Source organism: Orcinus orca, chromosome 1, assembly GCF_937001465.1.
Source record: "Orcinus orca chromosome 1, mOrcOrc1.1, whole genome shotgun sequence".
NCBI classification, from domain to species: Eukaryota; Metazoa; Chordata; class Mammalia; order Artiodactyla; family Delphinidae; genus Orcinus; species Orcinus orca.
In genome coordinates, this window is record NC_064559.1 from 117,140,148 (window position 1) to 117,168,031 (window position 27,884).

The 27,884-nt window shown below is 40.3% G+C and overlaps 1 protein-coding gene and 1 long non-coding RNA gene across 2 annotated transcripts in view; one reads left to right on the forward strand and one right to left on the reverse strand.

The window, feature by feature from the left end:
• Positions 1 to 1,584: 1,584 nt before the first annotated feature.
• LOC117202604 (uncharacterized) lies at positions 1,585 to 27,376 on the reverse strand. Its single transcript, XR_007472890.1, has 6 exons — positions 27,054 to 27,376; positions 19,105 to 19,478; positions 17,869 to 18,020; positions 16,430 to 16,608; positions 15,081 to 15,222; positions 1,585 to 2,769 (listed from the first exon to the last, which is right to left on the reverse strand). It is a non-coding gene; the product is annotated as an uncharacterized LOC117202604 (long non-coding RNA).
• AKNAD1 (AKNA domain containing 1) overlaps positions 7,969 to 27,884 on the forward strand; it is a 33,126-nt gene continuing 13,210 nt past the window's right edge. Inside the window, 6 exon segments of the mRNA XM_004286749.3 lie at positions 7,969 to 8,992; positions 11,036 to 11,075; positions 11,605 to 11,753; positions 11,850 to 11,912; positions 16,463 to 16,596; positions 24,343 to 24,499. Coding sequence (XP_004286797.2) covers positions 8,018 to 8,992; positions 11,036 to 11,075; positions 11,605 to 11,753; positions 11,850 to 11,912; positions 16,463 to 16,596; positions 24,343 to 24,499 — 1,518 coding nt within the window. The 5' untranslated portion in view covers positions 7,969 to 8,017.

Consider the following 27,884-nt stretch of genomic DNA (forward strand, 5'->3'; position numbering starts at 1 on the left):
ACATGACAGACACTGGACTAAGTAAATGCATTGTCTTATTTTATTCATATATTAAGCCTTTGAGGTAGAGTTGTCATCACCATTTTACAAAGTAGGAAAATAAGTCAATTGCCCAAAATTGTGAGTCTAGAAAGTGGCAGAACCAGGATTCAAAATCATGTCCTGGGCTTCCCTGGTGGCGCAGTGGTTGAGAGTCCACCTGCCAATGCTAGGGGACACGGGTTCATGCCCCGGTCTGGGAAGATCCCACATGCCGCGGAGCGGCTGGGCCCGTGAGCCATGGCCGCTGAGCCTGCGCGTCCAGAGTCTGTGCTCTGCAACGGGAGAGGCCACAGAAGTGAGAGGCCCGTGTACCGCAAAAAAACAAAAACAAACACAAACAAACAAACAAACAATCATGTCCTGCTGTCCTCAGAGCATGAAGTGTCTGTATGAGGTATAGAGAACTATTGTTAAGTACTCAGTAAATGTTATTTGACTACAAGTATGTTTAAACCATAGAACAAGGGCGATTATTTTTCTACATGTTTAGATAATCATCTTTTCATAGTTTTCAATGACATGTATATTTCCTTTTCTGTTAATTCATGTCTTTTGCTCTTCGGGGTCATTTCCTTATTGATTCACATGATCTGTATTATAAAATACTTGGAAGTACAAGAAAGCATGACCAAGGAGTCATGATAAATTCCTCCCTTATCCTCACCTACCTTCACAAACACAGTGCCAGGTTCTGTTGATTTTTCCTCCAAAATATGCCTTATGTCTTGACGACATCCATTTCTTTCATCTTCACTTCCATCACCCATGCTAGCTCCTTTTAGCTTCCCCAATACACAGAGTTTTTTTTCATCTTCCAGTCTGTGCATACATTTTCCCTGTGCCCAGAACACTCTGCCCCAACTCTTTGCATGGCTGGTTTTGCATCCTTCTTGAAAAGTATGTCCTCAGAAAGCTCTTTCCTGCCTATCCTATCTCAAGAAAGATTTCCTTCCTTTCTCACATTCTTTTCCTATCTTTCATAGTAATTATCACCATTTATAATACACAATATTCTAAATCCTTTGCATGCAATTAATGAATTAATATTTGTAAAGTGCTTAGAACAGTGTAAGGCACATAGTAAGTACTATATAAGTGATGATTTTAAAAAACAACTCCCATGATCCTCACAACCCTATCTGTGCTATTAATGTCACCTTTTTACAGATGGACGAACTGAAGAACAGAGAAGTTAAGTAACTTGTCCAGAGTTGTGCAGCTAATAAGTAACAGAGTCTAGCTACAAACTCAGTCTGGCACCAAAATCTACATGCCTAACCATTTTCTGTATTTCCTTTTCAGTCCACGACCTAGCATAGTGTTTTGCACCTACTAGGTATTTTCAATAAATATCTGTTTAATAAATGAAGGGACAGCTCTAATAATAAAATAAAATTTACCTGTAATCCTACCACATAGAGATTTGGGGATTCATCCTTTAGATTTTTTTTCTAATGCAAGGTTAGACTTTTTACCAAAATCATAACGTTCAGAAATCACTTTGAGGAGCATAGATCAGGCATTGGTGTACAATATATTTGACATTTTATTCTTTAAAACATTTATTGATAATTTCAAGTCAATGTTCTTCCTTTAGACAGGGGGTAAAATGTGAGGGAAAGAAGAGCAAGTCTTTAAACAAAAGAGAAAGAATTTTCCTAAAATATTCTGGCCCTTCTTATCTCTAGGCAGAGGTTGCCAAACTCAAGCTAGAAAGTTTAGGGAAAGGATGAGGTATTATACTTCTTTAAATCAAGCGTGTTTTGAAATTTGTGGTAAGTATTATTTTTAGAAAATCAACTGGTAAGAGTTTTCTAAACGTTCCCAAAGCACAGCAAAGGTCCATTGTTTACCATACAAATCCAACAATCTATGATGATTACCTGGCTATGTCAGTGGGAAAATTGGATAAAAGGACAGCACTGACCACCAAAGGGCAAGGAAAGTAAGCAAAGGCTGCTGGTAAAACACCAAGAGGAAGCTTCTCCATACACTAGTTTACTCAGTCTCAAAAAAATTTTTTGTTCTTTTAAAACAGTTTCAAGATAGACAACTTGTAGCAGCTGGTCATCAACTTTGCGTACACTCATGGAAGGCCTACATTGCTAAGACTGACTATGAATAATACATCTATCGGCTCTCCAGGGAGGATTGGATTGGTTTGTTGCTCCTTCACAGTGTCTTCCTACTGCCACTCAACAATAGCGGGATGAAGCCAGACCGTCGCCCTGAATGGTGTGTGGTTACAGTCACAGACACTGCATTTGTGGGCACCCTACATTTCTGAGATAGAGTTAGCTGATAGAATTACCAGAGCGTAATCAAATGCAGTCATTGCAGAGGGAGCCTTCTATCACATTACCTCTGAACATATTTTAATCTAGAAACACCATACACTGGATACAAAATCCATGACTACCTGACCTCTGGGCGTGGCCTAGGATATACTACTCTGAGCCATCTCCTATTTGCTTTCATGGGTAAATAGAAATCTTGAGCTAGGAACAGAGGGAGAGAATTTGAAAATTAAAACAGAGTCAAAGTCAGTATTTTTGAAGGCTCTTAAAAGAACAACAAAAGCAACAAAAAAAAAAGACAAGTTTAGATCACATCAGAGGTTCCCTATGTAGTCTTCAAAGCTGATTTCTTACAGTCAAAGCTACCCAGAAGAAGCAGGCACAGCATGATCAGGTTTTGCTCTATTATTCAATTGCAGCCAACTTCCAACTATTAAAAAAAAAAAAAAGAAAGATGATTTAGAATGACAGGATTGCTCATCTGTATTTCAAGGTCCTTCAACCAGTTTACTCCTTGATGTCCAGAGACCCCAAGATGGAGGTGAGTTTCTATTGCTACCGCTGTCGTTTTATCTCTTCGTGTTGACTGCAGCATGTGTTGGTTGAAGACTTAGAGCATATTGATTTATGGGCACGAAATATCATTGGATCATGTACTTGAAGTTCCTAACTGTAATCTAGTCACATTCTTAATGACACACACAAAAAGGAGTAAGAAGATTTTGGATTGTTGAATCATTGTTTCCAACAGTCAACTCCTATTATCATTACAGAAGGTAGGGTTGATCTTAGAAGAGTGGGGTTCAGGACCTGAGTGTTAAGTTCTTTAGTGGAAGGAGGCAGGGAAGCGTTGGTGAAAACAACGCCTGTTTTCTCCTCTGCCTCGGGGCCAGGTGCACCCTGTTGGAGGCTAGCAGAGATCTAAACACAGAAGAGAGGGTATTGAGGATGAGGGTAAGAGACTGTCACAGGCACACAGCCCCACAGTTTTCCTTTGAAGATGGAAAGAGTCCTCTGATACATAACATCATATATAACATCTGTATTACCACTGAATGGGCCTGGTAGATAGAACAAACATCACCTACCAGCCAGAAACAATGATTCGCTGACCATCTTTGGTCTCCAACCACCAAGGAGTTTTGGTTTATCCACCTATAGACATTCTAAGTTGAATCCATCAGATTTGCAGTCATCCCAGCCATGGTTATTTTCTTCTCTTAGACTAGGCATATTAGTGAGGTTAGGCCAGCACCTCAGCACCAAATTTGGACTTCATAATAAAGTAAACTACACAGGGGATAGAGGTCAGCATGGTGAGCACTTCGCTGTTCGTCCCTATTCGGGGCCCAGACTGAACTGTTTCCACAGGGCCAGGTCGCTGTGATGTGCTGACCTCTTTTGCTCAAAGTATTCATTCTCAGGGTGATTTGTGAGCTGCTGCTGAGCACGTAATGATCAGGACAGCTGCAAAAGCAGTCATGGCCCCAAATATGTTCACCTGAACTCAGTAAATCAAATTGGGTTCTATAGAAAAGTTCTGTTGGGTTCTGACTGGAACCTCTTAGGATTCACCTTTGGATTCTAAGATGGAGCTGAGGATTGGTATGGGAAGATGGTCTAGTTGCTTCCAGCTACCTGTAAGGGGCCCATGATGATTCTAAGGCTGTAGCTTGTCCTTTAGCAGAAAAAATCCTTTTAATATCTTGCAATCACACACAAAAATAACTATAATAATAACAGAAGCTGTTTTCCTGTGTGTAATGAGAGCGTTCCTCAAGCTTCTACCTTGTCTTGGTGGTTGCTCTTGTTTCTTTTTCTTAAGAGTCATGGCAAAAATTAAATTTTATCAGTTTAAACAGAATGATATTTTAGAAATTAGAATCTGGCTAACAAAGGGTCTTTGCTTCCATAGCAAGAAGGGCTTCCATAGTAAGAACTGCTCAGCAATGAGTATCTCAAGATACAAAGAAGGCTTGAGGATGAGTTTCAGGCTATAGCTTGGGTCATTAAAAGTCCTGCAAAACTAGAATTCATCTTTCTTTTCTCTTTTCTCTGTAGGCATTTAAAGATGCTTTTCCCCCTCAAAAATTAGACAACTTTAAAAAATTAAAATATATTTGACATATAACAAGGTGTAATTTTAAGGTATACAACATGTTAATTTGATCCACTTACATATTGTAATATGATTACCATTTTAGTGATAATTAGACCTCTATCATGTTACATAATTATCATTTTTTTAGTGGTTGGGATACTTAAGTTCTAGTCTCTTAGAACGTTTGATGATTATAATACAATATTGTTGTCTATACTCATCATGCTGTGCTTTAGATCTCTAGGGTTTATTCACTGCTTGTTGCAAATCTGTACCCTTAAACAACAACTGTCTTATCCCCCCACCCTCCATCCCCTGGTAACCACTATTCTACTCTCTGTTTTTATGCGTTTAGCTTGTTTTAGATTCCACATATAAGTTATACCATACAGTACTTGTCTTTCTCTGACTTATTTCACTTAGCACAATGTGCTCAAGGTCCATTAATGTTATGGTAAATGGCAGGATGTCCTTCTTTCTCATAATATATATATATGATAACTTCCATACATGCACCCCAATGTTCATTGCAGCACTATTTACAATAGCCATGACATGGAAACAACCTAAATGTCCATTGACAGATGAATGGATAAAGAAGATGTGGTACATATATACAGTGGAATACTACTCAGCCATAAAAAAGAATGAAACAATGCCGTTTGCAGTGACATGGATGGCCCTAGAGATTATCATACTAAGTGAAGTAAGTCAGAAAGAGTAAGACAAATACCATATGATACCACTTATATGTGAAATCTAAAATATGACACCAATGAACTTATCTATGAAACAGAAACAGGCACACAGACATCGAGAACAGACTTGTGCTGCCAAGGGGGAGGTGGGGGAGGAATGAATTGGGAGTTTGGGATTAGCAGATGCAAACTATTACATGTGGAATGGATAAACAACAAGGTCCTACTGTATAGCACAGGGAACTATATTCAATATCCTGTGATAAACCATAATGGAAAAGAATATGAATAAGAATGTATATATACGACATCTTCTTTATCCATTCACCCATTGATGGGCACTTAGGTTGTTTCCATGCCTTGGCTATTGTGAACAATGATGCAATAAACATGGGAGTGCAGGTATCTTATTGATATCCTGTTTTCATTTCATTTGGGTATATATCCAGAAGTGGAATTGCTGGATCATATGGTAAATCTATTTTTAATTTTCTGAAGAACTTTCATATTGTTTTCCATAGTGGCTGCACCAACAGTGTACAAGGGTTCCCTTTTCTCCACATCCTCGCCAACATTTGTTATCTCTTTTCTTCTTGATGATGGCCATTCTAACAGGTGTGAGGTGATAGCTCATTATAGTTTCAATCTGCATTTCCCTGATGATTAGCAATGTTGAGTATCTTTTCATGTACCTGTTGGCCATTTGGACAACTTAGATAATGTTTTTTGTTTTGTTTTGTTTTGTTTTTGCGGTACGCGGGCCTCTCACTGCTGTGGCCTCTCCCGTTGCGGGGCACAGGCTCCGGATGCGCAGGCTCAGCGGCCATGGCTCACGGGCCCAGCCGCTCCGCGGCATGTGGGATCCTCCCGGACCGGGGCACTAACCCGCGTCCCCTGCATTGGCAGGCAGACTCTCAACCACTGCGCCACCAGGGAAGCCCAGACAATGTTTTATCTAAAATTATTTGGTGATAGTTTTCACGATCAAACAATAAATTCATTTCCAGGTAGATTTTTAAAGTAGTTTTAAGGCTCCTATAGAGATCATGTCTCATATATGCCATTTATTCCTTTATCCTGTAAATATCCCACAGATAAAGAGTACCTAGCCTTCCATACCTGGGCGTTCTTCAGCACTCCAACACTGAGACTGTTTTTCTCATTTTTAAGCTACCATAATTGTTTGCTCACTCTGTGCTGAGCACTGTGCCAAGAGCTTTAGATCGCTTATCTCATGTTCATCTAGCAATCCTGTGAGCTAGGTATTATTATTCCTATTTTTCAGAAGAGGAAACTAAGACTCCGAAAAGTTAAGGAACTTGCCTGATGGCACAGAGCTAAAGAGTGGAAAAGCCGGAAATCAAATCCAGGTCTCCGAACACCTGCTTCCCCTCTGTGCTTTTGACTTTCCTGGGAAGCATTTCCCTTGTTCTTCACGTTCAGTTGGAGTAGCCTGTAATTTTGTTCATGTACCTCACTTTACAGTAAATATTAGACTGGTAAAGTTATCCTGCAGTGATGATGATGACGATAATTCTTCTTTTTCTTCTCTCTTTCTCCCTCTCACTTTAAACAAAATATTTTTTTTGAGTTCTCTAACATTGGCATATATCTATAAATTCAAATTTTTGTACAATGTTTTATAGATATCTTTACCACATTTAGCGTTTACTCTATTTTTTGCTTGGAGAATTAATCTTACTATTTTGTCAAACATATTGCTTTAGCTTTTTAGGTTATATAATAAAGCAGAAGTCCACAGACTCATAAAAATTTAGATGGGGAAGAGGCCCTCAGAGATCTGTTCATCCAACCCCATCATTATATGGGCAAGGGAGGCCAGCCAGTGGTTGTGGGTCCCTTGGTTGAGTCAGAGCCTCAGTTACTCCCTTAAAACTGGAGGTAATTATACTACTTCTAAAAAGTTGTCCCAAAAGTTTGCAAATCAAGAAGTGATATCCAAATGGATGCTTTAAATTTTATTTAAAAGAATAAAAGACTCATACCAAATGGCAGCTGGTTTTGCTCTGAACATTTTCAGGAGTATCGCTGAGACACGCTGCTACCACCAGACTGTGGCAGCTTGACAGGACTGCTCAGAGCAAGGCAGTCTCTTGAACTGGGTTCTGCCTGGGTTCTAATCAGAAGAGGGATGCTTGATGGCAGATTGGCCTCTGGGTGTTCAAAAGACCTTTTGGTTCCTTGCTCATATTTCTGTCAGTCCTTCTCTGCCTTTCTCCAATATACAAGGGAAAATCAGAAGAAGGGGACCAGAATGTCTGGGAGGACAAATGAAAAAGCACCAGAACAGAGTAGGCTGGTGGTTTGTTTGAGTTGAGTCTGCTTTCAGTGCCACACAAAGAGGCCCATCAGTGATGTGTGGACAAGTGACAGCCGTGGTACTTAAAAAAAAAATCAATCCTTTACTTGCATTCCAAGCTCCTATTTGGGGAGAACAAATTTCAAATAGTACTTCCTAAGAGAAGTTGGTAAATATTTGGTCATTAACTAGAGACCAATGTCTCCCTCAAATTTTAATGAATAAAAAATTTAGCCCCCCTCCTTTCTAATTCCTTGCTTATATACCACTGATTATGTTCATGTAGGCTTTAGGATGTTACTCTTGGCTGTGCTTCCTGCCTTCATGTTTATAACTGCATTTCTCTAAACGAAAAGCATCCGTTTTGTTCCGGCATAGACACTAGGATAAGCATGGTTTCATACGTTAAATAAATTATATTTAATAATGAGGCTCTTTTTGTTTTGCACGGACTAAGACACACAATGAAGACAATCAATGAAAACCAGAAGGTCTGTTGCTACAATTAAGAACATCAAGACCAGGCAGCAACTGATAAAGGAGGTCAAGCCACACATACATGGATGAAGCCAATTTCTCGGAAGATGCAACTTCTAAGAAACAGGAGGATTTGCCTTATGATGGGGACTTCTCCCAAATTCAGATGTACAACGATTACCATTTTACCTCAAAATATGACATCCTTGATGTCTCAAATCAAATGAATTTAACAGAAGAGGACCTTCAAGAAAAGGCCACACATAGAGAGACTTGCAGAAAGGCAGATATGGCCATGACTTTGGATAAAACAACTGAAAATGCTGTCAGCAAAAAATATAATAAAGAGAATCAATGCACCATAAATCTTCATATTCCATCTAACCAAGGAGACCCTTCAAAGTCAAACATTCCTGATATTTTACTCCATCATCTTTGCAAAGAGGAATTCTCAAAAGGTCAAGGCATTAATTGTGAAACTCTCCCAGAGATCTCTAATGCTGACAGTTTTGATGGAGCTATTATTAAAAATATTATTTTGCAGCATGTTACGAATTCTTGGCCAACAGAGCAAACCTCAGAACTCACTGACCAACTCAACTCCAAAAGCGATGGTGAAAACAGCAATAAGCCCAGGTGTTTGCCAACCACGACAGAAGAAAACACCTCTGATTTAGAAGATCCAGTCACTGCTGGAGAAAGCAACCATCAGGAAAATTCAAATTTTCTAACTAAAATCAAGAGTCCAGGTGATAAAGAAAAAAGTTGCCAAGGGCAGACACCCCAGAAACAGCAGGCTGAAAAAGCAAGTTCAGGCAGCAGGTTCAAATATGGCCAAGGTCAAGTTCATTACTGGTTCTCTGATTCCTCTAAGGTTGCTCCTAAAAATAACATAATTGACAAACCACTTACAACTGATAAACAAGCCAGCTTTTCTCCTAAATTGAGAGATAAGTCAGCTATTGTGCAAGATATTTCAGAAAGCATGTCTAGATCAAACGGTGTTGAAAAACAAGAGCAGAAATGGAAAACTCCTGAAACTTCACAACAGATAGAGGTAAGTGAAAGCCGTCTCCAGCAAACATATAAGCAGGGCCGCTACTCATCTATATCAGTGTGGGTCTCTGGAGGGTGCATAGAACTGAGGTGTAGGTCTGAGGTTCTGGGTTCTAGTTCTGGCCCAATACCTTGACCTCTCAGAAGCTCAGTGGGTCTTCTCCTGAGAAGAATCAGGGGCTGAACTAACAACAACACATAATAGAATAAAATCCAAGTTCTTCAACCTGGAATTTGCGTTTCCCTGTTTTTCATGCCATCCTACTCTTCTAAACTAAACTCCCCCCTCCCACCCCAGGAGTCATCCTTAGGTACCTGGCTGGCCCTGCCCTCTCTGAAATCCTGCCTTGCGTGGAACATCCCACCTCTGCTTACCACAGACCTGCTCATTTTCATGGCCTCCTTCAATTCCCCACTGGCCACAGGACTTCTCAGAACCCCCTAGTCACAGTCTTTCCCATCCTTGTTTGTTTAGTATTCTGTCAGAGCATTTATCTCAGCCCGCTTTGGATCCTAACGATTTAGAAACATCTGTTCCTTCCACTAGATTTGAAGACTCTGGAGGCAGCCACCTCGTCTCCATCTTTCCTTTGCCCAAGTTCCCCCAGAGGCCTAGCCTTCTGTTTGCACATATTATGTCCTTGGTTATGAATGCTCAATTGGACTGAATTAAGATCTTTAATAACACGCTTAAGATTGTTATATTGGTAACTATTTAGTACAAAATTTTGCTAATGTTTACTTTATACTATTTCCCCTTTCCGCACCTTCCCATCCTTCCACCCACCTTCCCAGCATGCTGAGGCTCAGGATCTCATTGACTGTTTGAGGTTCAATAGTTAGGTAAGTTCACAGTAATGATCAAAGTAAACACTGTAGCTCTCGGCACTTTGCCAGGACTGTATGATCTTTCCTTTAAGCATTCTATGAGGGGCCCCCTGACTGAACGTTCTCTGCCTATTTCCATTTCCACCTCTTTATGCTTCAGCTGCCTTCCCTTTCAGCTGAACGTTCTGGGGAGTTTGAGCAGAAGCCCCCACCCCTGACACACACACACATACACACATACCGGGAGCCAGCAGCCCACCTGGCCTCGACTGGGACGCTTCTCTCAGTCATGGAGAAATCTGCACCCCTGTGACATTGGGAAGTCTCCACGTTCCTCATTCTGCTTGCAGGAGAACACCCCTCGGTGGGCACAGTTCTCAGTGCCCTGTGGTTAGTAGGGGCAGAAGGAATATCAAGCTCATCTGTCTCTGGCAATGGGAGCCTGAAGTCAGGTGTCTGATTTTCTCTCGTCCTGTCAATTCAGGTTGGAGAACTGGACTCTATAGGTTCCACAGCCACCATATAATTGAGATATTCATAATAACCACAGTCTAGTTTGACCACTACAGTAGCTCTCTGGCACTAGCGTGTTTGTGAGCTGTGTGTGTTGGGAACAATGGGAAGACCCTCAAGGTGAATCACTCCGGAATCTGAACTCTTATCCAGTTAGCCTGTGGTGAGTAGAAAAGGGCTGTGTGAACAGTCACTATCTTGACACATTTTGGAACTTAATGCTTACTGTTATTATTCTCTGGAGTGTGGCTACCATGTGTCTGAGTGTTAGTGAGAGCGCCAGCAATAGAGCCGGTGACGAGATCAACAACGGTCCTTTGTGGAACCTATGGTCTAGCTGTAGGAGAAATATGTGAGTATTCCTCGTAATAGTAACAAACATGATAGTAGTAACAGCTAACATAAATGCTTACCATATGACAGATACTATGGTAACATTTAATTCTCATCACAACACTATGAGGTAGGTTCTATTACTATCTCCATTTTACTGTTGAGGAATTTGAGGTTTACAATGATGAAGTAATTGCTCTGGGTCACCTGGCAGATACGTGTCGGAGTGGAATTTAACCTTGGCATCAGGGCCCCAGCTCTTGACACAACTGGGTGGCCTCCATGATGACCAGAACACATCGAGTCATCCTGAGTAATGGCGTCATGATCACTATCAACAGTCACGTTTTCTTATCCTTTAAATGCGCAGATGGAGCCCATGGTACACATCCACCAAGAACATCTTGCAGGTACTAGCATTTTTAAAAATATTTATTTATTTAATTTTTGGCTGCATTGGGCCTTCATTGCTGTGCGTGGGCTTTCTCTAGTTGTGGTGAGCGGGGGCTACCCTTCGCTGTGGTGCTTGGACTTCTCATTGTGATGGCTTTTCTTGTTGTGGAGCACAGGCTCTAGGTGCACAGGCTTCAGTAGTTGCAGCACGTGGGCTCAGTAGTTGCAGCTCGCAGGCTCTAGAGCGCAGGCTCAGTAGTTGCGGCACACAGGCTTCGTTCCTCCAAGGCATGTGGGATCCTCCAGGACCAGGGATCCAACCCATGTCCCCTGCACTGGCAGGCAGATTCTTAACCACTGGTCCACCAGGGCAGTCCCAGTACCAGCATTTTTAAACCTCTTTGATTTAGATATACATTTTGAAAAAAAAAATTTTTTTTAAATAGTGATTGGTAGTGATTGCCATAGACTTCTGTTTTCTGTACTTAATAAAACTGCAGTGCAGCTGAGATGAATGGTAACCAAAACTTATTCTTTCTTACATAGGAATAGAATCTGAGACAAGTCTCTCTATGATGCCATTGACTTCTCAGAAAGACCCTTCCTCAAGTTCTTCTTACACATTTCACACGATATCCCAAGGGAAACAGATGTGCCAGAAGTTAAAAGAACAGACTGATCAACTGAAGACTAAAGTAATACTTTTAAAGCTTATTATGAAAGATAGAAATAACCAAATTCAAACGTAAGACACTATGCCCTTAACGAAATATTGCATTTTTTCACTGCAGGTACAAGAATTTTCCAAAAGCATAGCACAGGATTCTCCCTATCATTTGCAAGATAGGAGGCTGGTAATAAATTTTATCAAGTTTTAAAAATCTTTTTAGGGAATTTGACATGGGAAAATACAAATGACTTTATAGTATCATGTTTTCTCTACTTTGGTGGGAATAGAAATGCTCTGATAAGAAATGCTTTGCTGAAGATGAAACTATCTTTGTGTTACAGGGACTAAAAGAGCTTAGAGCTTTCTGTTTCTATATGTATTTAGCCCTTTCTCCTTCTCAGGGGATCTATTACTTATGGCTGTTTTTCCTCAGCAGTCATCCCATAATAAATATGAGACCATGGTAAGTTCAAGAGAATAATATGTCAGCTGTTGTAAAGGGCAAGCACATCCAGATTTGATGGGTCCTGGGGGATACAGGCTACAAAAATCGCCAGTATCTGGCAACTCAATATGTAAAACTTTGAAAACTTAAAATTAATCTTGAAGCCATGCTCTTCAGATCAAAACCTTTGACTTTCACATCCTTGCTTGTTGTTGCATTTAATCAAATCATTAATTTATGTTGTAACCATAGCCTTGTTCATCAGTGTCAGGGTCGTGGGAAGTGGGGGTGAAGCATGGCAGTGGGGCAAAAAGCTGAGACTACTAGAACCAGGTGTGTGTGAAGTTGAAGATGTAGTTTAGGCCACTGGGTCAGCAGCAGGACAGATGGCCAGAAGTCCTGACATAAAGGACACGAGCAAAGCTCAGGGCAGTCTGTGCTTCAGAAACCAAACAGTATAGACAAAAACTAGGAGGAGGCAAATGTTGAGACACAGTTCATTATTCTTTCACCACAGTAATTAAATAACTCATACATTCATTCGACAGCATTTGTGGGGTACTTCCTATGACTCAGATTCTGTATCAGGCATTAGGAATTTGGAGATGAAGAAACATTTCTTTTTCAAGCGACTTATCGTCTCCTAGGAACAGACCAGTAAATCAACAAGTAACATGCAGCTTGGGAAAGGTTACATATGATACTAATGGCAGCACTGAAGAGGCTCACCCTTGCCAGTGAGACGGTACTTTAGAAGGCTTCCTGGAAGGGACTTCTGAGCTGGGCATGTAGGAAGAATATGGCAGAGTAAGGGCAAAGGTGTATTCCAGGAAAAGGAATCAGCAGGTGCAGCGGCACAGGGACAAGAAAGTGCTGAGAGTGTGAGGAACTGTGTGGCAGTGTAATTGACCAGATGGAGCTCAGGGGGAAGGGAGGAGACTGGAGAGGTAGATAAGGACTATATCATGAAAAGCCTTTACACCACGCTAAGGAGCTTAGATCAATTTCATCCTGAGGTGGAGTGATGGGGCAACACTGGAGGATTCAAAGCTGAGAAACAGCAAGCACCATGGGGGCAAGACTGTAGGGACAGAGATTAGCTCGAAAGCCATAATCCAGGTAACAAGTTATATGAAGTCCTAAAGCAAGGCTGGCAGTGAGGATGGAGAGGGCACAAATCCAAGAGTTGAAGGAAGTGGCGGCAGATTGAACCAGGTAAAGAAGAGAGGAGGCTTGGATGCATTCCAGATTTCTAGCTTGGGTAACCAAGGTCAGGAATAAAAGTGGAGGATCCAGTTCAGAATGGGTGTGCCAGGTAGGCAGGAGGCCAGATGTCACATTCAGTTTGGGACATTTTGAGGTACCCATAAGACATCCAATTGGAGAGGTCCAGTAGGCAATTAGAGCAATGGATCTGAAGCTCAGAGGAGTTGTTTGGGCCAGAAATGTAAATTTGGGTATAGTTTTATGTTGAAGCTGTGGGGTATAGGCGATTGCTCAGGCAAACACGCAGAGTAAGCAGTGAAGAAATCCAAAGATAGGATCATAGGAAGCAGAACCAGGGGCAGGTAAAAGAAGAGGGGTCCTCAAAGGAGATCGATGAGGAGAGACTCAAACGGTCGAGGCAGACCTGGAAGGGGCAGAGCTATAGAAGCCAAGAGAAAAGAGGGTTTTGAGAAAGAGGGAGTGGGCCACACCATCAAATCTTCAAGTAAGGAAGGTAAGCAAAATGTGCATTGGATTTGGCAACTGAGAGGTCATGAGGGAGCTTGGCAACCCTGATTTCAATGAAGTGGTGGTTCTACAGAAGCCAGATTGCAGGAGTTAAGGAGTGAATGATAAAGGAGATCTCCTAAAACCCAGGCTTTCAGAAACTGGGAGAACATAAAGTTTTAAAAGGCCAAGCAAAGCAGAGGAAACTGGTTCAAGGCATTAGCCTTCTTGAGGAAGTTTCAGGAAGTTTCTTCCTATGTTAGAGGGTATGTGGGGATTCGTGTCGGGACTGAGAGAAGAGGAGAGAGGTGACTCCTTAGGAAGGTGACTCCTAAATTCCGGGCCCATCTGGTTCAGTGAAGGAAGGCCAGACAGGGCTAAAACTAACTTTCTCAGGGTGAGCAGCACACGGAGAAAGCATTTGGATTTTGCAGCAAACATCCTGGTTCTATGTGTTGATTGTACAAGCTTAGACATGTAGCATGTCTGCCTATCTTAGTTAAGAGAGTTAAATGAGGTACATTTATGGCAAGAAAACTATGCCCTATCTTCTTCTGAACACAATTAAAATTCCAAGATCCCAAATTATAATTCATAATTGGCTTGCTTCACTTTTCTCTTTCCTTTGAATACCTAATTCCTTCTCGTGGCTTTAACCACCATTTTCATGCTACCAATTCCTAAATTACTAGTCCTCACTTCTCATCTGGAGCTCCAAATGTTTGTGTTGATCTTCCTTTGGATCTCCCACTCTTACCAAAAATTCTACCTTGCCCAACATTGACATCTTCATTCAAACTTTTTAGCCTTTCCAAATTCCTCAGTTTCATCAGGGGGTTCACATTCTTCCCACCTCCCACAGTAGAAACCTTTGAGTGTTGTCTGTGATATTTATAGTATCAGTCAGGGTCCTGGCAAGAACAAGAAGGCCTACTCTAGTGGAGTTACTGAGGAGAGCTTAGTAAGGCATTATTTTACAAAAGCATGGGCAAGGTTAAGGGAAAACAATAAGGGATAGAAAGCATCTCATGGAAGGAACAGTGGGGCAGAGGGACGGAGGAAGAGCAGATAATGGAGCATAAGAAGAGTAGCAGTAGCTGTAGGGGTAGCTGACAAGTTCTGCGGCTTTTGATAGAGACACAGCCAATCCATGATGATACAGACAGGAGGAAATCAAGGAAATAAAGACCCTACCTCATCCTTCTTCAGTTCCTCTCTCCTGCTGTTGTCTTCCATTGGCTGAAATCAACCAAAACCAGAGGCCTGGGAGCCTATTGATACAGTCCATTGAAGGCCAGCCTCCTGGCTGGGGCACAGAGAAAGTTGGAGGGTGGATCTGGGGTGAGGAGAAATGGAAAACATCTACCACACTTGCCATTTTTTATACCTGTATAGCCAGTATGCTTCTAAACTTGTTTGTTTATTTTAATAATAGTAAGAACTAATAACAATGAAGATGAGAGCTACCATCTATTGAGGGTGCACTATGCTCCTGGCACTAAGCATTATCTCATTTAATTTTTACAATATGAGGTGAGGGCTATTATCTCAAATCAGAAAACTGAAACTTAGAGTTCAAGGTGACTAAAATCATACAATTAGTAGGTGACAGTCTGAACTTGAACCCTGGTGTGTCCGATTCTGTAATCCCATGATGCAGTATTCTTGCCCTTGGCAATATCTCTCCAATTCATCCTTTCCTCTCCATTTTCACGGATACTGCCTGATCCAGGCCCTCTTGAGTCCTTTAAGCCTGACTTAAGTCTCACTTCTTCCATTGAGCCATAGCAAAGTATTCCATCCCACAGTCTGTTTTCCCAACTGGAATAAAATCCCTGAGACCAGGGACTGTGCCTGATACAGCTTTTGTGTCTCTCACACTTTTGGCCCAGGACCAAACATGGGCAGTGCTCAGGGAATGTTTAGTGACTGGGGCTGCAGGGCTGCAGCCTCTGTGCATCGAGATAAGACCCTGACCTGTACAGTTTAAACATTCATCTGCATGAGGCTACATCTGGAAGACCCATTTGAAGCTTTTGACTAAACTTCCCGATGTTCCTTCCCCACTTCATCCCCCAAGTGCCATAGATTCAATCCCAGGTCCTCTAACTTCAGTTCTTTTCTAATATCTATGTGACTTCTGACATACTTCCTAGAGCCCCAATTTCCTCCTCTATAAAACTGGGATAATAAATCTACTTTGCCACGTTTACAACATTGATGTGTGGATTAAATAAGATAATGAATGGAAAAGTGCTCTGTGAGCTAAAAATTATTCTGCAAATATGTAGGATTATGAATGTCCCATTAACAAAAATTTAAACACCTCCAAGTGGGTTCTAGGAGAGAAATCAGAAGTGACCATATTTTTCAGCTATGTGCTATCATAAATGCTGAGATGGGTCTTGGGTTGTCTATATTTTAGATGTCAGACTCTGAAACAAAACAATTGCCAGGAGAAGGATGATGGCTTTGTTTTGACACTACTGTGGGGTACATCCTCATTGTGTTTTGGGGAAAACCAACTACACACACAGGCTTACCTGTGAATGATTCCAGTGACTCCACTGTTACAGGTCCTCGAGAAAATGCAGGGACACCTCGAACTGCTGGAATAGGAGTTTCTGGCCAATAAGGAAAAGCATCTGACTTTGAAACAGCAAGTCCACAAGCGTGAATCCCCAGCTGTCGATGAATTTGATCCAGAAAGGTGAGGCTTAAACTGTGTAAGGTGGAAGGGTCAGAGGTAATCTCCTTCAGGTGGGATTCTGATGCGGCTGATGGCTTAGTGCTTGGAGAGCCATTGGTCTTGGGTCAGCAAAAACTGTGCTCCCATTGAATAAGTGTCACCCCATGCAACAAGCAGTACGGAATTCCTGCTATGTGTAAGGTCCTGTGCAGGGCACTGACCCAGATAGAGTGCCCCAAATGAACAATGGTCTCCTGGAGGAGAGACATTGTGCCACCACCTTGCATTTTGTTGGATGTCATTATAATTGGTTCTGAGACTCAGAAGAGTACAAGAAACTCTAGAAAGGCTCACGTGTTAACCCCAGAGGACCCTCTCCTCTCCAAGCTCCTCCTGTCCTGTCCTCTCCTTCATCCCACTCCTGCCTTTATTTCCCCTGCCTGGTTCTTCTTTTCTGTCCCTCTTTTTCCTCATGCACAGACAATTCCAAAGAGACAGCAGGCAGGAATGAATCATTGTTACATTGGTTAGTGTTGGGGTAAGGGACCCACAAATCCTGATAAAGGCAAAATGTTAAGGCTTGAAGTCAAATGATTCCTGAATTAATTCACATTAGAAACTTGGGTGCACAATCATATTGAATGAAGATTCCAGCTGGCCATTCTGATGCCACCATGCCCCTCTCTTTCCAATCTAAATAATTTTAAGATGTAGTCCAGGACTCAAGGCTAGGATTGTTTCCATATAATTTCCTGGGATGAATTTAAAGAACCCATTTAGTAGGCTTAATATTTGTAAGTTCAGCTCTTTCTATTCATAGCATTTTAACACGAATTCATTCTTGATGCCAAAATATTTTAATGGTTTATATTTTGGCACTAGCGTCCTGAGATATTACTTCTTCAAAATGAATGAAATCTCTGTCTATTGTTATTTCAATACTGAGTAATTAGACAGCAAGGATGAGGTTTTAATATTGATTTTTTTCCGCCAAAGCCTTTTTTTCCTTGGAAAAAAGGATCTCCACATGCTTTCACTATTTGTTTAAAACTAATAGAGTAAGGATATTTATTTTCCAAGAAATCCCACTTGTTTTGGCAGTCGTCTTAAAGACAGGCCTCTGTGCGCATTAAGACCAAAGTTATGCAATGCCTTATTTATATCCTAGTTACACCCACACTGCGCCTGGCCCCAGTATAAATCAAAAGAGTTTCAACTGCAATTATATCCCATATACAGGAGAAGCTGTCAACACTGGGGCAAGGGAAGGACTCAGCCTCTCCCAAAACTCACCTCAGAACTGCCTCAGAGCAAAGTGTGCTCAGCTCCTCTTGTTCTCAAATGGGCAAAATGTGGCAAAGAGCAGAACCCAATCCAACCCTTGAGGTCGTGGTGTGTCGAGAACCTTCTAAATGATGGGTCCAAAGGCTACTGTTGATGGCTTTCTGTGAAGGAAAGAATTGTGCAAATTAATTGGCTAATTGCTTAAGTCAGCTATTGTGCTCTTATTAAAACCTTCTTATTATTGCCTTTGAAAGGTAATATTCAAAAACATTGTTTGGATTTCATGTATCTTGTTTGTCAGAATGTAGTCTGATGGTCATTTGAGTCTTTCACACACTAGCACCAGAAGCCAAGGAGTCAAGAAATGGGGTTCTGCCTCCATCAATCCCTCCTCCCTGATACTATCGGCATACACTCTTGTCTTCTATTTTACAGAAAAGATCACAAATTCCCTCAAGAAATGTCTTTTCTCCACCTCCAGTTCTGCATGTTTTCACCTCCTCTTTCTTCCTTCACTCACCTTCCAACCTCTCCAGCCTTGGTCCTTGAGCCTATCTCTTCCCGCTACCTTGAGGCCTCGCTCCATCATTTCACTTCCTTTAAATTTTCAGTCTCCCCTTGTCACCTGATGAATTCCCTTCTGCCTGCCAGACTAGAACATATTTTCCTATATTTTACTTATCAGTCTGGTTTTCCAGGTTTAGATCTTTGTCCCACCACTCGTTGAATAGGGCAGCCTTTCCCCATTGGTAAAAAGCCACTTTTATCATATACAAAACCCCCATGTGTACATGGGATTGGATCTATCCTCCCCATTGTTCTGTTTCTATTTCTACATTAACCACATAGTTCTAAATTACTATAGGTTAGTGTATATTTTTAAATGTTTCTTCTTTTAAACTTTCTTTAGCTATTCTTATATACTCTTCTTACTAATAAACTTTATAATCAGCTCAGCAAATTTCTTTTTTTTCATTGATAGAGTCACTTTTATTGAGAAATATAGTTTTAGGAACCAAATTTCTTTAATAAAATTCCATTTGAATTTTGTTTAGGATTTTGTTGAATTTACAGATCAGTTCAGGAAAAATTAAAATCTTTGCAATGAGTATTCCTATCCCATTCCCATGAAAACATCCCCAGCATGTTTTCTTCATGTAGATTTTACATGTTTTGTCAAATTTGTTCTTAGCTATTTTGTACCTTTTCTGTGTTTTCTTTTAAGAGTCAAGATTATACACATACCTTATAAAAAATATTTATTTGGCTGCATCAGGTCTTAGTTGCAGCACGTGCGATCTTCCTTGCGGTATGCGGGATCTTTCACTGTGGTGCATGGGCTCTTTGTTGCGGCACGTGGGCTTCTCTCTAGTTGTGGCATGGGCTCTAGAGCACGCAGGCTCAGTAGCTGTGGCATGTGGGCTCTCTAGTTGTGATGCATGGGCTCCAGACCGTGGCAGGCTCAGTAGTTGTGGCGCGCAGGCTTAGTTGCCCCACAGCATGTGGGATCTTAGTTCCCAGACCAGGGATCGAACCTGCGTCCCCTGCATTGGAAGGCAGATTCTCGACCACTGGACCACCAGGGAAGTCCCTCTGTGTGTTGTTAATAGATGTTTTCTCTAATCCATATACAGGAAATAAAGAAAATTGTATGTTTAACTTATACGGGGCTACCTGACACAATCTTGTTCTTACTATTTCGTTGATTTTCAGTTTGACTGTCTTAGTTTTTAGGTATGACAATCAGAAACAAATAATAGTTCCCCACAACTTCACTTTTCCCCTTAAATATTTATACATTATATCTTTTCTTCCCACCAACTTTTCTATATCACATTTCTTTTTATTGCTTTATTTCATTTGCTAGGTTTTCCCAAAAAACATTGACTAATACTTGTGAAAACAATCATTCTTGTCATGTTCCTAATGGTATTGGGAATTCTTCCAAGTATAATGACTTCTGTAGGTTCACGTAGATAAGCTTTATCGAGAAAGTGTCCATCTATTCCTAGCTTACTAGAATTAGATATTTTTAAATTTAGGAAAAAGTTTAATCAAATGGGGTTTAGAAATCTATTTAATCTCCTTTATGAATCTAGTGAAATATATTAATAAATATCCTGATGTTTATCTATAGAATCAGTTGGGAAATTTTCCCTTTTCTTTTTATGTTCCAGAAGAGTTACTTAAGGTCTTTGGTAAACTCACCCATAATCCCACTTGGATTTGGTGCTTTTGGGGGGGCAAAATCATAAAACCCCTAGAACATAACATAGTAGAATACCTAGATGACCTTTGTTATGGTGATGGTTTTTGAGATACAACATCAAAGGCACCACCCATGAAAGAAATAATTGATAAGCTAGACTTCAAATTAAAAACTTCTGCTCTGCAAAAGACAATGTAAAGAGAATGAGAAGATGAGACACTTCTCGTAAAGGACTGTTATCCAAAATATGCAAAGAACTCTTACAACTCAACAGTAAGAAAAAAACCCAATTAAAAAATGTACTAAAGATCTTAACAGACACCTCACCAAAAGAAAACATACAGATGGCAAATAAGCATATGAAAAGATGCTCCGCATCATATATCATCAGGGAAATGGCAAATTGAAACAACAATGAGATACCACTACACACTATTAGAATGCCCAAAATCTGGAATGCTAAAAACACCAAATGCTGGTGAGGATGTAGAGCAATAGGAACTCTGCTTTATTGCTGGTGGGAGTGCAAAATGCTACAGCCAGTTTGGAAGACAGTTTGGCAGCTTCTTTCAAAACTAAATATACTCTTACCATATGATCCATCAATCATGCTCCTTGGTATTTACACAAAGGAGATGAAAACTTATGTCCAAAAACATGCACATGGATATTTCAAGCAGCTATATTCAGAACCATCAAAACTTGGAAGCAACCAATATGTCCTTCAGTAGATGAACTGCACTAATTAACTGTGGTCTATCCAGACAATGGAATATTATTTGTGCTAAAAAGAAACGAGCTATCAAGTCATGAAAAGACATGGATGAAACTTAAATGCATATTACTAAGAAAGAAGCCAATCTGAAAAGGCTACATGTTGCATGATTCCAATTATGTGACATTCTGTAAAAGGCAAAACGGGCAAAAACAAAAAGATCAGTGGTTGCTAGGGGTTAGGGTGGGGGGAGGGTTGAATAGGCAGAGTACAAAGGATTTTTAGGGCAGTGAAAATACTCTGTATGATATCATAAAGGTGGACACATGTCATTATACATTTGTTCAAACCTATAGAATGTACAATACTAAAAGTAAATCCCAATGTAAACTATAGACTTTGGGTGATTATGATGTGTCAATATAAGTTCATTAATTATAACAAATGTACCACTCTGGTGGGGATGTTGATAATGGGGGAGGTTATGTATGTGTGGAGGCAGGGGGTATATGGGAAATCTCTGTATCTTCCTATCAGTTTTGCTGAGAAGCTAAAACTTCTCTAAAAAAAGGTATTAAAAAATTATACCACTCACATTCTCTGATCACTGGAAATTAATAATAAAAAGATAGTAAAAATCTAATCAGAAAATTTTAACACTCATCTAAATAATTCTTGTGTTAAATAGGAAATAAAAATGGAGGTTAGGAATAATCTACAAGTCAACAATAAATGAGAAAATAACATGAAAACCAATGTAATGTAGCTAAAGTAGTACTCTGAAGAAAATTTATAGTTTTAAAATGCATTTATTAGGGGGGAAAGTTCAAAACCAATAAACTAAGAATTCAAACCAGGAAGGCAGAAAAAGAACATCAAAATAAACCCCCCAAAAGGAAGAGATTCATAAAAGGAAGGAGAAATAAATGAAGTTTAAAATAATTTAATCAATAAAACATTTTCTTTGAAAATATCTATAAAATAAACCACTGGAAAGTCTGACTGAAAAGCATAAATAACATAAAGAATGAGAAAGGGAAAATATCAGAATAAAAATTTTAGATCAAATGGGATTGGACAACTTCATATCAACACAGTTTAAAATGTAGATGAAATGGACAAATCTCTAGGAAAATATAAATTATTAAACTCTACTCAAAAAGAGGTAGGAAATCTGAAAAGACTAATAACCAGACAAAAATAGAAAAGATTGTAAACAGTCAAACCCCCAAAATGTACCAAATCCAAGTGGGACTATGGGTGAGTTCAACAAAGACTTTAAATAACTCTTCTGGAACATAAAAAGAAAAGGGAAAATTTCCCAACTCATTCTATACATAAACATGATCCTTCTATTCCCAGTCTATGATCTATTTTGGGCTGATTTTTGTGAAGAGTGTAAGGTCTGTGTCTAGATTCATTTTTTTTTTTGCACATGGATGTCCAGTTGTTCCAGCACCATTTGTTGAACAGATTATCTTTGTTCCGTTGTATCACCTTTACTCCTTTGTCAAATATCAGTTGACTAATTTTATGTAGGTCTATTTGTAGGCTGTCTATTCTGCTCTTTGGTCTCTCCATATAAACTTTATTTTTTAAAACATTTATTTTATTTATTTTTTGGTTGCGTCAGGTCTTAGTTGCAGCATGTGGGATCTTTCATTGTGACACAGGCTTCTCTCTAGTTGTGGTGTGTGGGTTTTATCTCTCTAGTTGTGGCATGTGGGCTCTCTAGTTGAGGCACGTAGGCTCAGTAGTTGTGGTGGGCTTAGTTGCCCCACGTCATGTGGGTTCTTAGTTCCCTGACCAGGGATCGAACCCAAGTCCCCTGCATTGGAAGGAAGATTCTTTACCACTGGACCTCCAGGGAAGTCCCCATATAAACTTTAGAGTCAGTTTGTCAATAGCCACAAAAGAAGTTGCTGAGATTTTTACTAGGATTGCACTGGATCTATAGATCAAGTTGGGAAGAACAGATATTTTGATAATATTGCGTCTTCCTATCCATGAACATGGACTATCTCTCCATTTATTTAGTCCTTTGATTTCACTCATCAGAGTTTTGTAATTTTCTTCATAGAGACCTTGTGCATATTTTTTTAGATTTATACCTACATATTTAAGTTTTTTGGATCTTAATGTAAATGGTACTATGTTTTTAACTTCAAATTCCACTTGTTCCTTAAAAGAATATAGGAGGGCTTCCCTGGTGGTGCAGTGGTTGAGAGTCTGCCTGCTGATGCAGGGGACACGGTTTCGTGCCCCGGTCCGGGAAGATCCCGCATGCCACAGAGCAGCTGGGCCCGTGAGCCATGGCCGCTGAGCCTGCACATCCGGAGCCTGTGCTCTACAACGGGAGAGGCCACAACAGTGAGAGGCCCGCATACAGCAAAAAAAAAAAAAAAAAAAAAGAATATAGGAAAGTGATTGATTTTCATATATTAACCTTGTACCTTGCAACCTCACTATAATTGCTTATTAGTTCCAGAAGTTTTTTTGTTGATTCTAATTTTCTACACAGATGATCATGTCATCTGTGGACAAAGACAATTTTATTTCTTCCTTTCCAACGTGTATACCTTCTCTTTCTTTTTCTTGTCTTGTTGCTTTAGCTAGGACTTCAAGTACAATGTTGAATAGGAGTGGTGAGAAGGAATATTTTTGCCTTGTTCTTGATCTTAGTGGGAAAGAACTGGTATAATTTTTAATGTTTTGGAATTTGTTGAGATTTTTCTTTGTGGAGTAATATGAGATAAATTTTTATAAATTTAATGAATTTGAGGAAAATTAATTATTTGGGGGCAAAATATATATTTATATATGCATGTACATATATACACATATACCTATATGTACATATACCTATGGATCAAGCTTGTTAATTAAGTTATTCAGATTTTTCATATCATTCTTTTTCAGTTGATATAAATCACTATTTTCCTAGAATCATAGCTCTTAGAACTGTAAGGGACTTCAAAATAATCAGATCCAGATAAGCAAAATATTGTTATCTCATGTTATAGTTGAGACATTGGAGGCACAGAAAGATTAAGTGATTTGCCAAAAGATACACAGGTAATGAATAACAAAATGAGAATTAGAAATATAGAACATGATAAATATAATTAGCACTACTGTACGTTATATATGAGAGTTGTTGAGAGTAAATCCTAAGAGTTCTCATCACAAGGAAAAAAATTTTTTCTTATTTCTTTAATATTGTATCTATATGAGATGATGGATGTTCAGTAAATTGTTGTGATAATCATTTCGTGTTGTATGTAAGTCACGTCATTATGTTGTACACCTTAAACTTGTCCAGTGCTGTATGTCAATTATATCTCAATAAAACTGGAAGAAAAAATTGAGTATTAGAGCCCAGGCCTTTGCAGTGCAACTATAAACAGGATGCCTGTCAGGGAAGGTGTCCATTACCCTTCCTGTCTGAAGATAGATGGCATTAAAAATGTAGATCAATGTTATATTCAAGAACTGTTGTTACTAATTAGAATGTTGACTGCATACTCAATAAGATGCCTGTGTGTTTATATTTACCTAGAAAAGTAGAAGGTGAAATCTTCACGTTGGAGATGCTACTTGAAGATTTTAAAGAGAAAATTAATAAAGGCAAATATACTTCAGCTGTCTCTCTTCCCGTGAGTTCTCAAATCAACCTGGATGACTTGTCATCCACATCCTCTCCATCCTCAAATGAGGTAATATAGCAGCCTACAGCCTAATTTCATGCCAAGAAAAATGGTTTTTATGTATTTATAGAATCCTAATTAATGGAATCACTGAATTCTATCTTAACATTTCATGAAAATTTAACTTTCCAAAGGCCTATGAATCATATTATATAAAGTGGAACCAGCTTTTAAGAATTAGAAGCTATTTCAAGTGTTGGTTTTTGAAATATCTTATTGGTTTAGGATGTAACAATGCAGCTTAAACTGATGAACTGCTAAAGAGCTATTTCTTCTGGATGAATAGTAACATTTTTTGTAGATCTTGATTGCCTGGAAGAAATAATTTTTCTTCTTAATAGTTTTGTACTATTTCTGCTACATAAAGAATAACACACTCAGTGAAAGAACCATTTCTCATGAGTCCACTTCTACATTTTCTTTCTCTCAAGTTAAATTCTTTTGGATTGTCTACATATGCAAAACCAGGAATTCAAATCAATTACCAGTGTCTTTCTATAGTACTTTTTGTAACCTTAACTATCAGAACATTTCAGAATACATGAAAATTCTGACAAATGGAATCGTCTGGATAATTGCCTTAAATTGACTGTATTTGAAGACAGAGCCCATGGCTGTTATTCAAAACTTGAATAGGTTTTTGTCAGAGTTTAGGACAGGATATTGAAGATTATATAAATGTTAGCCCTTCCAAACCAGTATGTTTGCCTCCTCAAAACCCTTACCTGCCTGGCAAAATCCCATTCATTCAAGGCCCATCTTCAGAGTTAGCCCACTAACTCTGAAGGTTAGTTATATAACTTGATGCATAGCCGCCCACTCCAGGCAGGATTCTTCATCCCAGCCTCTGTGCCCCCATAGCATCATGTCTCATTTGTCCTTGTGCCTTTGTACCCATCTTTGTAGCCCGAACAACTGACTGAATGCCTGGTATAGAGTGAGTACTCAGTATAGTAAACTCTGCACCACTGTGGATTTAACAAATGATCCCCAAGGTTCGCAGCTGGTTCTCTCTCTAGTCCTGAACTGAAATTAGCTTCAACATGGTGTGAGTGAGCCTAGTGAGGCAGCCCAGGCTCCTGCTCAGCACTCCCCTCAGGTCTGGGTTTGCTCTTCTTAACTGGCCCCAAGTGTATAGCAACTGTTGTGAGATGATGAGGACTCTATAACTTTGTGATAAATAGCCCTGAAAAGAGAGTCTACCTCTAGTATTAACCATTCATTCAGTAAATATTTCTTGCTAAATGCTAGGCACTTTTCTAGGTATTGGGGATACAATATAAACAAGGCAGACAAACCACCTGCCCTCAAGATGCTTACATTTCCATGAGGGACACATATAACAAACAGATAAAATTAACGTGGAATTACAGAATGTTAAAAGTGCTATGTAGGTGCAAGTAATAATGCATTCCTTAGGACTGTGAAGCCAGACTGCCTGGGTTCAAATATCAATATGAGCTCTGTCATTAATCAGCTTTGTGACCTTAAGAAAGTTATATAAACTCTCCGTGCCTCAGTTTCCTCCTGTATAAAGTGAGGATAATAATATCTGTCTAAGCTTCCAACTCCTTTAGCAAAAAGTCTTTGCAAACTGTAAAGGTCTGAGCCAACGGAACTATTATGTCTACTATAATTTTGTCATTATCATTTTAGACCCAGGGGTTTTAAATTCCATTATTTCTAATTCCTTTATAATGAAATATCTCAAAGCTGGCCCCCAGACCAGCAGCATTGGCTTCACCTGGCAGCTTCTTGGAAATTTTAATGATATTATTAGGACGTTTAAATGAGTTAATATACGTACTTAAAACAGGGCCTGGCTCACAGTACGCACATTACCTGGGTGTTAGGTACCGTGACAATTAGGTGATGGGATATGACCAAAAGTAACTCACAGTGGGAGGGTAGGGTCAGAGGTGAGATCTGAATTGAGTACTGGGGGATAAGAATGAGGTAGCTAAGTGAGGAGTCCGGGGAAAGGGACTCCAGGCAGGATGTGATGGTGCCTTAGGGGTGGTGTGGAAATGGAGAACCCATTTTGAGTCACCTCCTGTGCAACAGCAGCCCTAATGGCAAGTCCCTCTCTGCGGCTCCCCAGTTACCCAAGGAGCATCCTGGCCGTCCTGCGTGGCGCCAGGGCCATGTGGGTGAGAGGCGACAGGGCGCCGCCCCCACCCCCCACCGGCACAGACACAGGAGGCCCCCTCTTCCGAGGAACTTGACAGGCTGGTCCCACAGCCCAGCAAAGAGGGCAGCGACGGGCCCCTCCCGAGGGTCCGAGAAGGGAGACGTGGACTTGGACCACCGCTTCCACCTCCGGGAGCCTGGCTTCCTTGGGGGCCCTCTCTCCGTAGAGACGCCCAGGGGAGGGAGGGTGGGAAAAGGGCAAGTGGTCACTTGGCCCCACTGTCCCAGGAGTGCTGAAATTAAATTCCCAGTGACTCTTCACCAGATTAAACAAAACCCAAATAATCCCCCAAAGTGGGGCGCCCAGGTAGCTCAAGAACTGACTCTAAAATTCAAACTGCTTTTTTTTTTTTAAAAAAAAAACTAGACTAACCAGATCAAATGACCATGAGGTTGTCTTCGGCTTCCGGAGTAACGTCCTGCAGCCCCGTCCTGGCTCTGCTCAGTTCATTGCCTTGGCTCTTTAACCAACCAGTATGGCTGAACGTGACTCTGAAATTGGCATAATTGAGATCACTTGGCTCTTATACTAACCGGCGCCCTGGGTGTTAGTGCTGGTGAGAGCTGCCTGTATTGCTAACCCTCTCCACTCTTTCAGAACTCAGGAGAAACCTGCCTGAAGTACCTGTTCTAGATCAGGGCTTCTGCAACTGCAGTCTGCCGTGGACTCACCTGCAGATCTTCCTGAAACGCTGGCTTTGATTCGGTAGGTCTGGGGTGAGCCGGCAATTCTGCATTTCTAACAAGCTCCCAGGTGATGTCAATGCTGCTGGTCTGGGGACCACACTTTGAGATGATTTCATTATAAAGGAATTGGAAATACTGGGATTAAAAGCCCTGGGTCTAAAATAATAATGACAAAATTATAATAAGCAATAAACAGTAATAATTCTGTTGGTTTGGAGTTTTGCTGTTTGCATAGACTTTTTGCAGAAGAAAAATTGGAAGCTTAGAAAGGTGAAGAGATTTGCCCAGTGCAAATGACAGGAGACACTGGATCCCAGGTCTCCCAGTTCAGGCGGAGGGCACCCCCCCTACATTCTGCTAATGTAAATCTGCCTTAACTGTGAAGTGCGAAGATACTCCCTGAAGGCCCAGAAGTAATAAAAGAAAACACAGGGGAAAAATGAAGCAAAAAAAACCTCATTATTTTTTAAATTATAAAAGTGATACAGGCTTATTGCAAAAAAATCAGAAAATAGAG